Here is a 14,698-nt window from a genome sequence, read left to right as displayed (position 1 = left end):
GACAGCATATTGTTCTAGGCAATGGGGAAGTTAAAAGGAAGATGTAAGATATGGTCTGTAGGTTTAGGCAACAAAGAATTTCAGTTTTTCTTAATAGCAACTAAATTTCACGCCTCAACCCAGAGACCACTTCAACAGGTAAAGTCACAGGGACCCAGAAGGGTTCTGTGTCTTCTTTCCCTATTAGGATGTAGGGAAACATAGCTTAATTCCTGGAAGAAGTGACAGCTCTCAACTTCTTCAGTGGACTAAATTCCAGATGGCTTTATACTTGTAGGCAAGGAGCACATCTACCAACTCTGCGGCATTGTACATTGTCAAGTATTTAATATTGTGCTCTGCACAAAATAAACACTCAATAAAAACACTGATTGATATTAAAACCTGTGCTCAGAATATGAATGATGTTTTAAAATGCTAAATCATGGGATTAATGTTCTGAGTAAACAATCCGTGGCATTTATTCAGCACTTACTATGTGCAGAACATAGTATTAAGTGTTTGGAACAGTACAATACAATGGAGTTGGTGGACGCATTCTGTTCCCACAAAGAGCTTACAGTCTAGAGGGATAAAGGGAGAGAAGGCATCAGAAAATTCAGGGGGGATTAAAGATTCAGAAGTTAAACGATTCAGATGGTTACAAATTGTTTGCAGTTCAAAAGAGAAGCAACATGGTGTTGTGGATAGAGTATAAGCCTGGAACTCAAAAGGCACTTCTCTCTGCCTCAGTCAAATCATGCGCAAAATGGGGATTGAGTTTGTGGGCCCCAAACGGGACAAGGGACTGTGTCCAATCTGATTTGCTTATATCCACCCCAGTGCTTAGTACAGTGCCTGGCACATAGTAAGTACTTAGCAAATATCATAATAATAATAATAATTATCTCTTTAATATTATTTCATGACAATTTCTTGAGTAAAGGACTGTTGACTATATTATTCAAGGGAAAAAATAATTGGCTATTTTGAAGCAGAATTGAGACTTTATTACTCTCCAACAACGTTGGTCACAGCGTTGCCTTCCCCAAAGGGATGTACTGCTGGTCTCCTTCCCACCAGCTGCAGACTCTGGCCATGATGTGGTAGGCAGATCCTGCATTCCAGAAGCCAAAAGACCTTTTGAAAGACAGCATGGCCTAGTAGATAGAACACAGACTTGCAAGTCAGGGGGATCTGGGTTCTATTTCCTACTCCGGCACTTGTCTGCTGTGTGACCTTGGACAAATCAATGAACTTCTCTATGCCTCAGTTGCCTCATTTATGAATTGGGATTAGGACTGTGAGCCCCATATGGGACAGGGACTATGTCCAATCTCATTAACTTGTACTTACCCCAGTGCTTAGAACAGTGCTTGGCACATAGTATGTACTTAGAAGTATCATTATTATTGTTATTATTATTATTAGTTGTAGCAGTAATAGTATTAGTATTAAAAGACCTGGTGGCCAACCAGAAGTTTCAGAAAGGCTGCTGGACATTTCTTTGACCTGCTTTGAAATTCAGGTCAAGCTTAGAGGACTGTTCTAGACAGTTATTCAATCTTATTTATTGAGTGCTGTGTGAAGAGCACTGTACTAAATGCTTGGGAGCGTACATTACAACAATAAGCAAATTGCCTGCCCAGAGTGAGTTTAGTCTATCCCTTCTAGACTGTAAGCTTGTTGTGGGTGGATAATTTGTCTACCTACTCTGCTACATTGTACACTTCCAAGCACTTAAAACAGTGCTCTCAGTACACTAAACACCAGTAAATATGATTGACCGATTAATTGATTGATTGTTCTGGTCCATCTGCCCTAACAGTCACCTCCAGCCCCAGTGAATCCCACCAGACCAGAGGCCCCCCGACAGACTATTGTGATTAGGGGAATTCTGAGATGGGACATTCTGATTGCTTTAGTAGAATGCCTGAGGAAACAGGTCACACAGGGGACAAGGAGTGGAGCCAGGATTGGAACCCAGGTCCTGACTCCCAGGGCCGTGTTCTATCCATTAGGCTAGACAGCTTCTCAGTACAGTTCTGAGTAATGATTTTCAAATCACCCCCGGCTGTTTATTGTCTTTCTGCTGCTCCTTCAATAGTACCACTTTTTGCTTATTCTGCAGCTGGTGTACTCTGTGAGTTGTTTGACTGCTGTTCACTCTTCAAAGAGTTCCTTTTTTACTTCTTTTGCAGCTGGTCCACCGTGTACCCATGGGCCATGGGTAACCCTTCTCTTCCCATCGACCCCCCTCCCTCTGCCCTACCTCCTTCCCCTCCCCATAGCACTTGTATATATTTGTATATATTTGTACATATTTATTACTCTGTTTTAATTGTATATATTTACTACACTATTTTATTAACGATGTGCATATAGCTATTATTCTATTTATTCTGATGGTTTTGACACCTGTCTACATGTTTTGTTTTGTTGTCTGTTTCCCCCTTCTAGACTGTGAGCCTGTTGCTGGGTAGGGACCATCTCTATATGTTGCCGACTTGTACTTCCCAAGCGCTTAGTACAGTGCTCTGCACACAGTAAGTGCTCAATAAATACCAATGAATGAATGAATGACAAAAGTTCCCCACTGAAGCCAACACCCACCAAGCAGTGTTGCTTCATGGAAAGAGCCCAGACCTGGGAGTCAGAGGACCTGGGTTCTAATCCTGGCTCTGTCAATTGCTTTCAGTGTGACCTTGGTCATGTCATTAACCTCTCTGTTCCTCAGTTTCCTCAACTTTAAAATGGGGTTTAAATTCCTGTTCTACCTACTACTTAAACTGTGAGCCCCATGCAGGACAGGGGCCATGTCCAACCTAATTAACTTGTACCTACCCCAGTGTTTAGAACAATGTGTGACATATAGGAAGTGTTTAACAAATACATTAAAAATACCTCCTTCTAGTCCCACCCCACTAGTAGCAGTAATTATTATAAGCACTGGCTGTGTGCAGATCACTGTACTCAGCCCCACTAGCTGACAAAATCTTAGAATTTAATAATTTGCTGATCCTCATCAGTGGATCAAAAAAGAGTGTTGATCTAACTTGACCCCACCGCCTGCCTGTTGTGTGACATGGGCAAGTCACTTAACTATTTTGTGCCTCAGTTACCTAATCTGTAAAATGGGGATTAAATTCCCCTCCCTCCCACTTAGACTGTGAGTTCCGTGTGGGACAAGGACTACATCCAACCTTATTATAATAATTATGGTATTTGTTAAGCACTTACTATGTGCCAGGCCCAGTACAGTGTTTGACCATCTAAAGAAGACTACAAGAGCCATTTTTAAAAATCATGATTTAGCACTAAGAAAGCCTGTCAGTGTCTGCTGGGTCTGGAACATACAGGGCTGATATTTGAATGAAAAAGTATTAAAACATGGCAACCCACCGATCTCTCCAAATCTAAGCTTACTCTAGACTCTAAGCTCCTTGGGGGCAGGGAATGTGACTGTTTATTTTTGTATTATATTCTCCCATGTGCTTAGTACAGTGCTCTGCACAGAGGAAGTGTTCAATAAATATGATTGAATGCAGATGGAGCCATGCCTCTGAGTGTGAACTATCTTGGATGCCAAACTGACGTCAGTGTGAAGGGAATTAAGGAATCTTTCTGTCACCAGCAGATTCTTGAAAGCTGTTTACAAGACTGAATTGAATGTTGTGTATTTAAGGTGACTGCAGTGGACAGAGAATTCAGGTCATTCATAGAACAGTGAGGGCTGTATACACAGTACAGTCTGGGCTAGGGCATTCAGAAGAGTTTGCTCATCCTGAGGAGAAACTTTGGGAATATCAGACCAAGAAGCGTTACAAGTGAGCACATCAATACTGTGAAAGAACAGACTTGTACACACAATATGGAATGGATTTTCATTCATACATCAGCCTTGTAAACAATACCCATTTGGTTAACCGGATGTCATCTTTAAATGAGAAGACATGATTCTCTCAGCCTCTTTCCCTCTCCCAGATTTGTGAATGTATGTGTTCCATTAAAAATTCAGTTCTATTTATTCTGGTTCTATGACTCACGGATGTATCTGTGCTTGTCTCTCCCACCAGAGTGTAAGCTCCTTGTGAGAAGGAAACAGGGTTTTGCCCTTTTGCCTATCCAAACCCTTAGTACAGTAGGTTGAATTCAGCATACACCATTACTCTTGGACATTTTACTATTTATCTGGCAACATTCAGTGAGGCCTGAAGCAATTGAACATATAATAGTTGTGGTATTAGATAAATGCTTACTATGTGCCAAGCACTGTACTAAGAGTTGGGGTGGATACAAGCAAATTGGGTTGGAGACTGTCCCTATCCCATGTGGGGCTCATGGTCTCAATTCCCATTTTACAGGTGAGGTAACTGAGGCACAGAGAAGTAAAGTGATTTGCCCAAGGTCACACAGTAGACATGTGGTGGAGCTGGGATTAGAACCTATGACCTTCTGACTCCCAGGCCCAAACTTTATTGTTAATATAGGCACAAACATAATATGCTGAATATTTGCTGGCCTACTTGAGAACCCTCACAGAAGACAGTAATGCTGAATAAAAATGATATTAAATGTTCCACTCCACATTTTAGGATATGATATGAACCCTCTTACAATGTAATTCAAAGTTCCCATATTAAATTAGGAATTACATTTACCTGGAGGATTCAAGGAAAAGAGATATCATTTTGACTTTTGAGTCCTTGTACCTTTCTTTCCCTCTTTCTATACTCTACTCAGGAACACTGCCTTCCAAAGTGGAGTATAGAGGCCCTATCTCCCCTACCTCTGCCCAGAATATGTCCCAACTCTGCTGCAACAGAAGCTAGGTAGAACAGGATCTTCCTAAAATGTAATAATTATTATTGTTCTATCTTTTAAGTGCTTACTCTGTGCCAAGCATTGAAATAAGCGTTGGGGTAGATACAAGGCAATCAGGTTGAACATAGTACTTATCCTTCATTGAGTTCACAATCTAAGTAGGAGAGAAAATATTCACTCAATTGTATTTATTGAGCACTTACTGTGTGCAGAGCACTGTACTAAGCGCTTGGGAAGTACAAGTCAGCAACATATAGAGACAGTCCCTACCTAGACAGCAATGGGCTCACAGTCTAGAAGAGGGAGACAGACAACAAAACAAAACATGTAGACAGGTGACAAAATCGTCAGAACAAATATTCATTCATTCATTCATTCATTCAATCGTATTTATTTAGTGCTTACTGTGGGCAGAGCACTGTGCTAAACGCTTGGGAAGTACAAGTCGGCAACATGTAGAAATGGTCCCTACCCACAAATGGGCTCACAGTCTAGAAATAGGCATTTGCGTCTCCATTTTATAGATGAGAAAAGAGAGAGGTTTGCAGAAGTTTACAAAGAAGTTAATGATTTACCCATGGTAATCCAGCAGGCAATCGGCAGAGCCAGGATTAGAACGCAGGTCCTCTGACCACCAGGCCTGTGCTATTTCCATTAGGCCAGACTGGCATGTGAGGAGAGAGAAGGATTCAGGGCATTAAAAACCTTCTTTGAAAACTTTACAAAGTGGCATGGCCTAATGGCCTAGTGGCACAGGCCTGGACGTCAAAGGAGCTGGGTTATAATCCTGACTCAGCAACTTGTTTGCTGTTTGACCTTGGGCTAGTTACTTTACATCTCAGCACCTCAGGTCCCTCGCCTGTTAAGTTGAAATTAAGACTGTGAGCCCCTTGTGGGACATGGGTCGGGTCCAACCTGATTATCTTTTTTTTTCTTTTAATGGTATTTGTTAGTCGCTTTCTATTTGTCAAACACTGTTCTAACTGGTAGGGTAGGTACAAATGAATTAGGTCACACACAGTCCCTGTCCCACATGAGACTCACAGTCTTGGTACAAGGGAGAACAGGTAGCTCTATTTTATAGTTGAGGAACTTTAGGGACAGAGAAGTTAAGTTACTTGCCCAAAGCCACACAGCAAGTAATCGACAAGTCCAGGATTAGGACCCAAGTCCTTCTGACTCCCAGGCCCATGCTCTAGAATTAGGTCTTTCTGAATGTTATATTTGCCGGGATTGTCAGAGTGATAATTGAGAAGCAGTAGTGATAAGAGAAAGAAATACATGGAATTTGTTAAATGAGAGTCATTTCAGATTAGAGAAGAAGCGTGGCTCTATGGAAAGAGCACAGGCTTGGGAGTCAGAGGTCATGGGTTCAAATCCTGGCTCCACCACATGTCTGCTGTGTGACCTTGAGCAAGTCACTTAACTTCTCTGAGCTTCCATTACCTCACCTGTAAAATGGGGATTAAGACCGCGAGCCCCACATGGGACAACCTAATCACCTGTATGCCCCAAGCACTTAGAACAGTGCTTTGCCCATAGTAAGCGCTTAACAAATACCATCATTATTATCATTATTGTTAATCTCATCATTCCAAATTTCCTAGCGGGGATGACAATAAAAAGTATAAAAATGCCACATATGAGAACAGCTCCAGCACATTTGTCAACCTTTTAAGAACGAAATAGTCATAAATGTGCCATTTTCTGTCACCTGCTCTGCGATAAATGTAGAATGTAAACTGATGTTGAAGTGAACATTTTAAAGGGAGCTTAATCCCCATTTTACAGGCGAGATAACTCAGGCAGAGAGAAGTTAAGTGTCTTGCCCAAGGTCACACAGCAGAAGAGTGGCAGAGGTGGGATTCGAACCCGTGTCTTATGATTCCCAAGCCCGTGCTCGTTCCACTAAGCCACACTGTTTCCCTATCCTCCCTCCTCTCTGCATCTAGTGTGTACTTGGCTGTGTAAACACACAGTATTTATGTAAATATTCTTCTTCTCAACTCTTTCCCCTATCCCTAATGCTGATACTATCCCTACCCCTAATCTGCCAGAAGCAGCATGGCGTAGTGAATAAAGCCTGGACCTAGGAGTCAGAAGGTCATGAGTTCTAATCCCGGCTCTGCCACTGTCTGCTGTGTGATCTCGGACACATCACTTCACTTCTCTGGTCCTTGGTTTCCTCATCTGTAAAATGGGATTGAGATTGTGAGCTCCACGTGGGACAGAGACTGTGTCCAACCTGATTTGCTTATACCCACCCCAGCTCTTAGTAAAGTGCCTGGCTCATAGTAAGAGCTTAATAAATGTCATTATTATTATTATTATTATTATCATTACTACTATTCATTTTATTAATTTTGTTAATGATGTGCATATAGCTTTAATCCTCTTTGTTCTGATGATTTTCACACCTGTCTACATGTTTTGTTTTGTTGTCTGTCTCCCCTTCTAGACTGTGAGCCCATTGTTGGGTAGGGGCCTTCTCAATATGCTGCCGACTTGGACTTCCCAAGTGCTTAATATAGTGCTTTGCACACAGTAAGTGCTCAATAAATACAATTGAATTAATTAATTAATTAATGTCTAGCTCCCCCTATATACTGTAAGCTTTCATTCATTAATTCAATCGTATTTATTGAGCGTTTACTGTGTGCGGAGCACTATACTAAATGCTTGGGAAGTACAAGTTGGCAAAATATAGAGACGGTCTCTACCCAACAATGGGCTCACAGTCTAAAAGGGGGAGGCAGACAATAAAACAAAATATGTGTTCAGGTGTCAAGTCATCAGAATAAATAGAAGTAAAGTTAGATGCACATCACTGACAAAATAATAGAATAGTAAATATGAACAAGTAAAATAGAGTAGTAAATCTGTACAAACATATATGCAGGTGCTGTAGAGATGGGAAGCAGGTAGGGCGGGGGGGATGAGGAGTGGGAGAGGAAAAAGAGGGCTCAGTCTGGGAAGGCCTCTTGGAAGAGGTGAGCTCTCAGTAGGACTTTGAAGGGACGAAGAGAGCTAGCTTGTCAGATGTGGGGAGGGAGGACATTCCAGGCCAGGGGGAGGACGTGGACCGGGGGTCGACGGCGGAACAGGTGAGAACGAGGCACAGTGAGGAGGTTAGTGGCAGACGAGCCGAGGGTGCGGGCTGGGCTGTAGAAGGAGAGAAGGGAGGTGAGGTAGGAGGGGGCGAGGTGATGGAGAGCCTTGAAGCCGAGAGTGAGGAGTTTTTGCTTGATGCGTAGGTTGACTGGTAGCCACTGGAGATTTTTGAGGAGGGGAGTAACATGCACAGAGCGTTTCTGCACAGAAATGATCCGGGCAGCAGGGTGAAGAATAGACTGAAGTGTGGAGAGACAGGAGGATGAGAGATCGGAGAGGAGGCTGATGCAGTAATCCAGTCAGAATAGGATAAGAGATTGAACCAGCACAGTAGCAGTTTGGATGGAGAGGAAAGGGCAGATCTTGGCGATGTTGTGGAGGTGAGACCGGCAGGTTTTTGTGACGGATTGGATGTGAGGGGTGAATGAGAGAGCAGAGTCGAGGATATCACCAAATTTGCGGGCTTGTGAGACGGAAAGGTTGGTAGTGCCTTCAACAGTGATGGGAAAATCAGGGAGAAGGCAGGGTTTGGGAGGGAAGATAAGGAGTTCAAAAATCTCCAGTGGCTACCAATCAACCTACGCATCAGGCAAAAACTCAACAGTGATGGGAAAGTCAGGGAGAGGGCAGGGTTTGGGAGGGAAGATAAGGAGTTAGAAAATCTCCAGTGGCTCCCAATCAACCTACGCATCAGGCAAAAACTCCTCACCCTCGGCTTCAAGGCTCTCCATCACCTCGCCCACTCCTACCTCACCTCCCTTTTCTCCTTCTACAGCCCAGCCCGCACCCTCTGCTACTCTACCACTAATCTCCTCCCTGTGCCTCATTCTTGTCTGTCCCTCCGTCGACCCCCGGCCCACGTCATCCCCCTGGCCTGGAATGCCCTCCCTCCACAAATCCACTGAGCTAGCTCTCTTCCTCCCTTCAAAGCCCTACTGAGAGCTCACCTCCTGCAGGAGGCCTTCCCAGACTGAGCCTCCTCCTTCCGCTCCCCCTCCTCCCCTCCCCATCCCCCCGCCTTACCTCCTTCCCCTCCCCCCAGCACCTGTATATATGAACATATGTTTGCATGTATTTATTACTCTATTTATTTATTTTATTTGTACATATTTATTCTATTTATTGTATTTTATTGATATGTTTTGTTTTGTTGTCTGTCTCCCCCTTTGAGACTGTGAGCCCGCTGTTGGTTAGGGACCATCTCTATATGTTGCCAACTTGTACTTCCCAAGCGCTTAGTACTGTGCTCTGCACACAATACGCTCTCAATAAATACGATTGAATGAATGGATGAGTTCAGTCTTGGATATCTTGAGTTTTAGATGGCGGGCAGACATCCAGATGGAGATGTCTTGAAGGCAGGAGGAGATACGAGCCTGAAGGAAGGGAGAGAGACCAGGGGCAGAGATGTAGATTTGGGTGTCATCAGCATAGAGATGATAGTTGAAGCCGTGGGAGCAAATGAGTTCACCAAGGGAGTGAGTGTAGCTAGAGAAGAGAAGGGGACCAAGAACTGACCTTTGAGGAACCCCTACAGTAAGGGGATGGGAGGGGAAGGAGGAGTCTGCAAAGGAGACTGAGAATGAACGGACAGAGAGATAAGAGGGGAACCATGAGAGGACGGAGTCTGTGAACCCAAGGTTGGATAGCGTGTTGAGAAGAAGGGGGTGGTCCACAGTGTCGATGGCAGCTGAGAGGTCGAGGAGTATTAGGGTAGTGTGTGAGCCGTTGGATTTGGCAAGCAGCAGGTCATTTGAGAGGGTAGTTTTGGTGGAATGTAGGGGACGGAAGCCAGATTGGAGGGTGTCGAGGAGAGATTTGGCATTGAGGAATTGGAAGCAGAGGGTGCAGACAACTCGTTCAAGGAGTTTGGAAAGGAACAGTAGGAGGGAGATGAGGCGATAACTAGAAGGATAGGTGGGGTAAAGAGAACATTTTTTAGGATGGGGAAGACGTGGGAATGTTTGCAGGCAGAAGGGAAGGAACCAGTGGAGAGTGAGCGGTTGAAGGTGGAAGTTAAGGAAGGGAGGACGGAAGGGGCAAGAGATTTCATAAACTTTGGAGCAGGAATTGTTTCCACTGAGTCTGGAAAACTGTACTTTCCCAAGGGCTTAGTACACTGCTCTGCACACAATGAGGGCTCCAAAAATACCATTAAGAAGGATTGGATCTGACATGCAAATATTAAAGAAATAAACAGCCTCATTGTTTCTTGAAAACATTTCTTCTCTCCTTCTTGTTCCAACTCTTCTTCGGGCATACATCTACTTACACTATCTCTATGTGCAATAATTTTCTTCTTAATCTTTCATCATTAAATAATTACAAAATAGTTTCTATGTGATACTCATGATCAATGATCCTTGGTTATTTGTCTCAGAGTCTTTCCCTCTACGGCATACATGGTTTAAATACACTTCGTTGAAGATTCTTCACCATATTATATAAATTGAAACTGATTCATGGACTTAGAGTTTCTTTTTTATTTCTTTTATGGTATTTGTTTAGTGCTAATTCTATGCCAGGGACTATACTAAGCAGTGAGGAAGAACAATCTATTCAGTTTGGACACAGTTTGTGTCCCACATGGGATTGACAGTATTAACCCCCATTTTACAGACAAGGTAACTGAAGCGCATAGAACTGAAGTGACTTTCCCAAGGTCACACAGCAGACAAGTGGTGGAGTCAGGATTAGGATCCTGGAATTTCTGACTCCAAATCTGAGTTCTATCCACTAGGTCACGCTGCTTCTCGAAGCAGCTGGAGTTGAGTAAGCACAAAATATGGAGATATTATTATCAACAACCTGCCCCAGTGATATTTTATAATTTCTTAGTTTTCTACTCGACAAGAGCTCTGTAGGGTTGTCACCTCTGGGTAATCAGATCCCAGGGGTCCTTTAGCTAAACATATACAGTGTCCCACCTGCACAGAAGAAGTATTGTGAAATCTGTAAGAAAATGTTTCTATTCAGCAGTCCAGATCTTGGTTCCACTACATTTTCCTGAGTTCCAGGACTTGTTTGGAACTGGCAGCTAAGTAGTGAAAAAGATGTTGGGAATGTGATGAAGTATTTGAAGAAGTCTTTAGAAAAAGTAGAGGATATTCCCTCTACAAGGAAAGTCTTGGTTACATTTGAAGAGATCACAGGATATGAATTCTGCTATTATATGCATATGTAAGAATATTTGTGTATTCTTTCTATATATTTACCTGTCTTTGAGTTCCAAGATGAGGCTATTGAAGGTAAGAGGTTTAATCATTTACATGGGTGGAGCTGATAAAACTGAGGACTTGTTTAATGCACACTACAATCAGTTACTTTTGTGGGACAGATGGGGTAACATAATCTATGAAGTTACTTCCTTAGCATTTTAATGTAAATGAAGTGTTTGCAATGCTATATTCAAAGCCATCCTCTGGAGTTATTGTCCTCCTACACTTCTCTATCTCAATGTAGAACGATTTATGGTACTTGAATTATTTTAAGAGGTTTGCCTTTTTGCCTTTGGAGAGTTTTTTTTTTTATAGAATATGATTCTCTTTCATTTCAGTCTTTCCAAATTTCAGTGTATCCATCAGTCCTTCATCTTTTGCGGTTCATTTTGTGCTCCCTGTTTCTGATATCCTACGACCTGAGATAACAGTCCCTTTGAATTCAATTTGATGATGCACAGAACCCAGTAAGCATCTCACCTGTTGTTTCCAAGAAATAAATCCCCAGAGAGCAACACAGAATGAAGCTTGAAACCTGGTAGAACATTCCCTTCCTTTCAAATGACCATGAAAAGTTCTAGAGGTCGGGATAGGCTTCAAGAGGAATGGCAGCTTTTGTTTGATTTTCTGGTTCCTTCTCTCCAGACATTGGAGAAATAGTAAAATAGGGAACATGTGCCCCACCTAAGCTGCTAGAGTTTTGTATGATACAAAGGGTTTGCAGACAGATTTTTTTGAAAACATGTTTAGGCAAGGAAATTCATGCAAATGGCCCCATAAGATCAATTACAAAAAAAAATCAGGTGGAAAAGTAGTGTTTCCAAAAAGATCAGGCTCTTTAGAATTTTTAATCTCAAATTTATTGGACTTAAATTTGATTTGGACACTGCTTAAAATGCAACATACTGAAAGAGACATCACCTTCGAAAGGCAATGTGGTCTAGTGGATAGAGTACTGGCCTGGGAGTCAGAAGGAACTAGGTTCTAATCCCAGCTCCACCTGTTTGCTGTATGACCTCGGCAAGTCATTTAATTTCTTTGTACCTCAGTCACCCCATCTTTAAAATGGGGACTAAGAATGATAGCCCCATGTGGGCTGTGGACAGAGTCCAACCTGATTAGCTTGTATCTACCTCAGTGCTTAGTACAGTGTCTGGCAAATAGTAAGCACTTAACAAATACTATTTTTTTGCTTACTTTAACAAATATATATATATATGATTTTGTTATATTTACAATAACCCCAACCCAATTCACATGCAATAACAAAAACAGTTTGGGAAATTTCAGTTAAAAAGTGGACTCTAGGACCAAATCCTCTTGAACAATAAGAGCCTATAATTTATATTTTGAAATGCAAGAGTCAACATCATGTTATCACAGAGGGAAGAGCATTACAGCAAGTAAAAATCTCCTCTTACCTAGTCATTCCTGGTAGTGTGTGAGGTACAGAGAAGCAGCATGGCTCAGAGGAAAGAGCACAGGCTTTGGAGTCAGAGGTCATGGGTTCAAATCTCAGCTCTGTCAAGTTTCAACTGTGTGACTTTGGGCAAGTCACTTAACTTCTCTGGCCCTCAGTTACCTCATCTGTAAAATGGGGATTAAGACTGTGAGCCCCCCGTGGGACAACCTGATCATCTTCTATCCTCCCCAGCGCTTTGAACAGTAGCACATAGTAAGTGCTTAATAAATGCCATCATTATTATAATTATTACTATGAAAGGTGCATTCACACACTGAGTTTACTAGGGGCCGTTTAGTAGTTATGCAGTACTAGAAAATGTCAGTAATTGGTATTTGTTGCGCTCTTACTGCGTGCAGAGGGATATATTAAGTGGTAGGCAAGGTGGCCCCCGAGTGGTTGGATTCATTTATTGCACAGTGACTGAGTGGTTAATGTCAAGTCACTGAGCACCTACTCTGTGCAAAGCTTTGCACTAAAACTGAGGAAACACCAGAAGCAGAGACTCGGGATCTGAACTCAGGTGGCTTTCATACTTAGATATAGAATTAGGCCTGAAAGCCAGGTGAGTCCTGTGAGGACGACAGAAAGCATGAAAGCAGCCCTCTCTCTGGAACCAAAGGAATCATGCTTGGGTCTGAACTAATGGAATCAAATGTGATTTTGTCATCATTCTCTCTAATGCTACTTTTTTTCAATTTACCTTCAGATTAACCACACATATTAGCGTGATGGACCAGGGCAATATCACTGTAGTCACTGAATTCATTCTTACGGGACTCACTTATCTCTCAGAATTCCAGCTCCTTCTCTTTTTGGTGATTCTGGCAATCTATCTGATCAGCCTTTTGGGAAATTTGGGATTGACAGTGCTAATCACAATCGATTCTCTACTTCACACTCCAGTGTACTTCTTTCTTGGCAACTTGTCTGCCTTGGATCTTTCATATTCTTCAGCCACTGCTCCCAAGATGCTTGCAGACTTCTTTCTGGAGGTGAGAACTATTTCCTTGATAGAATGTGCCATCCAGATGTACTGGCCTGTATAACCACAGAGGGTTACCTCCTGGCGGGCATGACATAAGATTGCTTCATGACAATCTGCAACCCTCTACTCTATGTGGTTGTTATGTCCCCTAGAGTTTGCACTCAGCTCATACTTGGTTCATATCTCATTGGTTTGCTCCAGGGACTCATTCAGGTGCTGCTGATATTCCGTCTGCCATTTTGCAAGTCAAATATCATCAATCATTTCTTCTGTGATCTCCCCCCAGTATTAAAATGATCGTGCAGTAACACCTTCCCCAATGAGGTCTTGCTTTTCAGCCTGGGGTTTTTCAGTGGAACTGTCACCTCTCTGGAAATTGCAGTGTCATCTGCTCTGCAGCAGGGAGACGCAAGGCCTTCTGCACCTGTGTCTCCCACATAATGGTGGTTGGCCTATTATATGGTACCGCCATCTTCGTATACATTCAGCCCAGTTCACATAACGTGCCAGAGAATGACGAAGTGGTTTCTGTGTTTTATACTCTTGTGATACCAATGCTCAATCCTCTGATCTGCAGCTTGAGAAACAAAGATGTGAAAGATGCCCCGTGGAAAATAACACATGGAAAAGCATAGTCTTGGAGGATATAATGCATTTCTCATGTAAAATGATGAATTTTTGTCAAGATGCATGTTCTTATCAAGGTAGTTCTGTAAATTGTGCATTGCATCTTTGAATCAGATACTGAGATATTTATATTCAACAGCAGTTGTTAAACTGTCATAGGTAGGGTTTGTTATAGCTGTACAAACAAGCCAGGTGTGAAAGACCATAGCTAAGGCAAAAATTTAGGCCATTATCTGGATAATTCTAAGGTAGAATGGTTTCAGACTGAACTGTCTTTCACATATCCATACGTAGTCCTTTTATTGGAAGGTTTTGCCCTCAGGAGTGCAATTCCTACTGTATTCAAATGTTGCTGAAACCATCAATCGTTGGCAATTAGGGCCATGAGGAACAGGAATTCTTTGCATCAGTGTTCCACATGCCATTTTGCTGGAGGAGATACCATGTGAAAAGGAACACTCATGATTAGGGTTTCTATTGCCAACATTG

General features: G+C 42.4%; 1 protein-coding gene across 1 annotated transcript; it reads left to right on the top strand.

Moving 5' to 3' along the window:
- Positions 1 to 21: 21 nt before the first annotated feature.
- LOC119928861 (olfactory receptor 493-like) lies at positions 22 to 14,217 on the top strand. The gene is made up of 5 exons (XM_038747369.1): positions 22 to 138; positions 10,952 to 11,094; positions 13,304 to 13,627; positions 13,735 to 13,795; positions 13,921 to 14,217. Exons 1-5 carry the CDS (start codon positions 22 to 24, stop codon positions 14,215 to 14,217), a joined length of 942 nt encoding a protein of 313 aa, XP_038603297.1.
- The last annotated feature ends 481 nt before the right edge of the window (positions 14,218 to 14,698 follow it).

The sequence above is a fragment of the Tachyglossus aculeatus genome, chromosome 5, assembly GCF_015852505.1.
Source record: "Tachyglossus aculeatus isolate mTacAcu1 chromosome 5, mTacAcu1.pri, whole genome shotgun sequence".
Classification (NCBI taxonomy): domain Eukaryota; kingdom Metazoa; phylum Chordata; class Mammalia; order Monotremata; family Tachyglossidae; genus Tachyglossus; species Tachyglossus aculeatus.
Note: the sequence above shows the minus strand (reverse complement) of the source record. Positions and strands in the feature narration are given on the sequence as shown.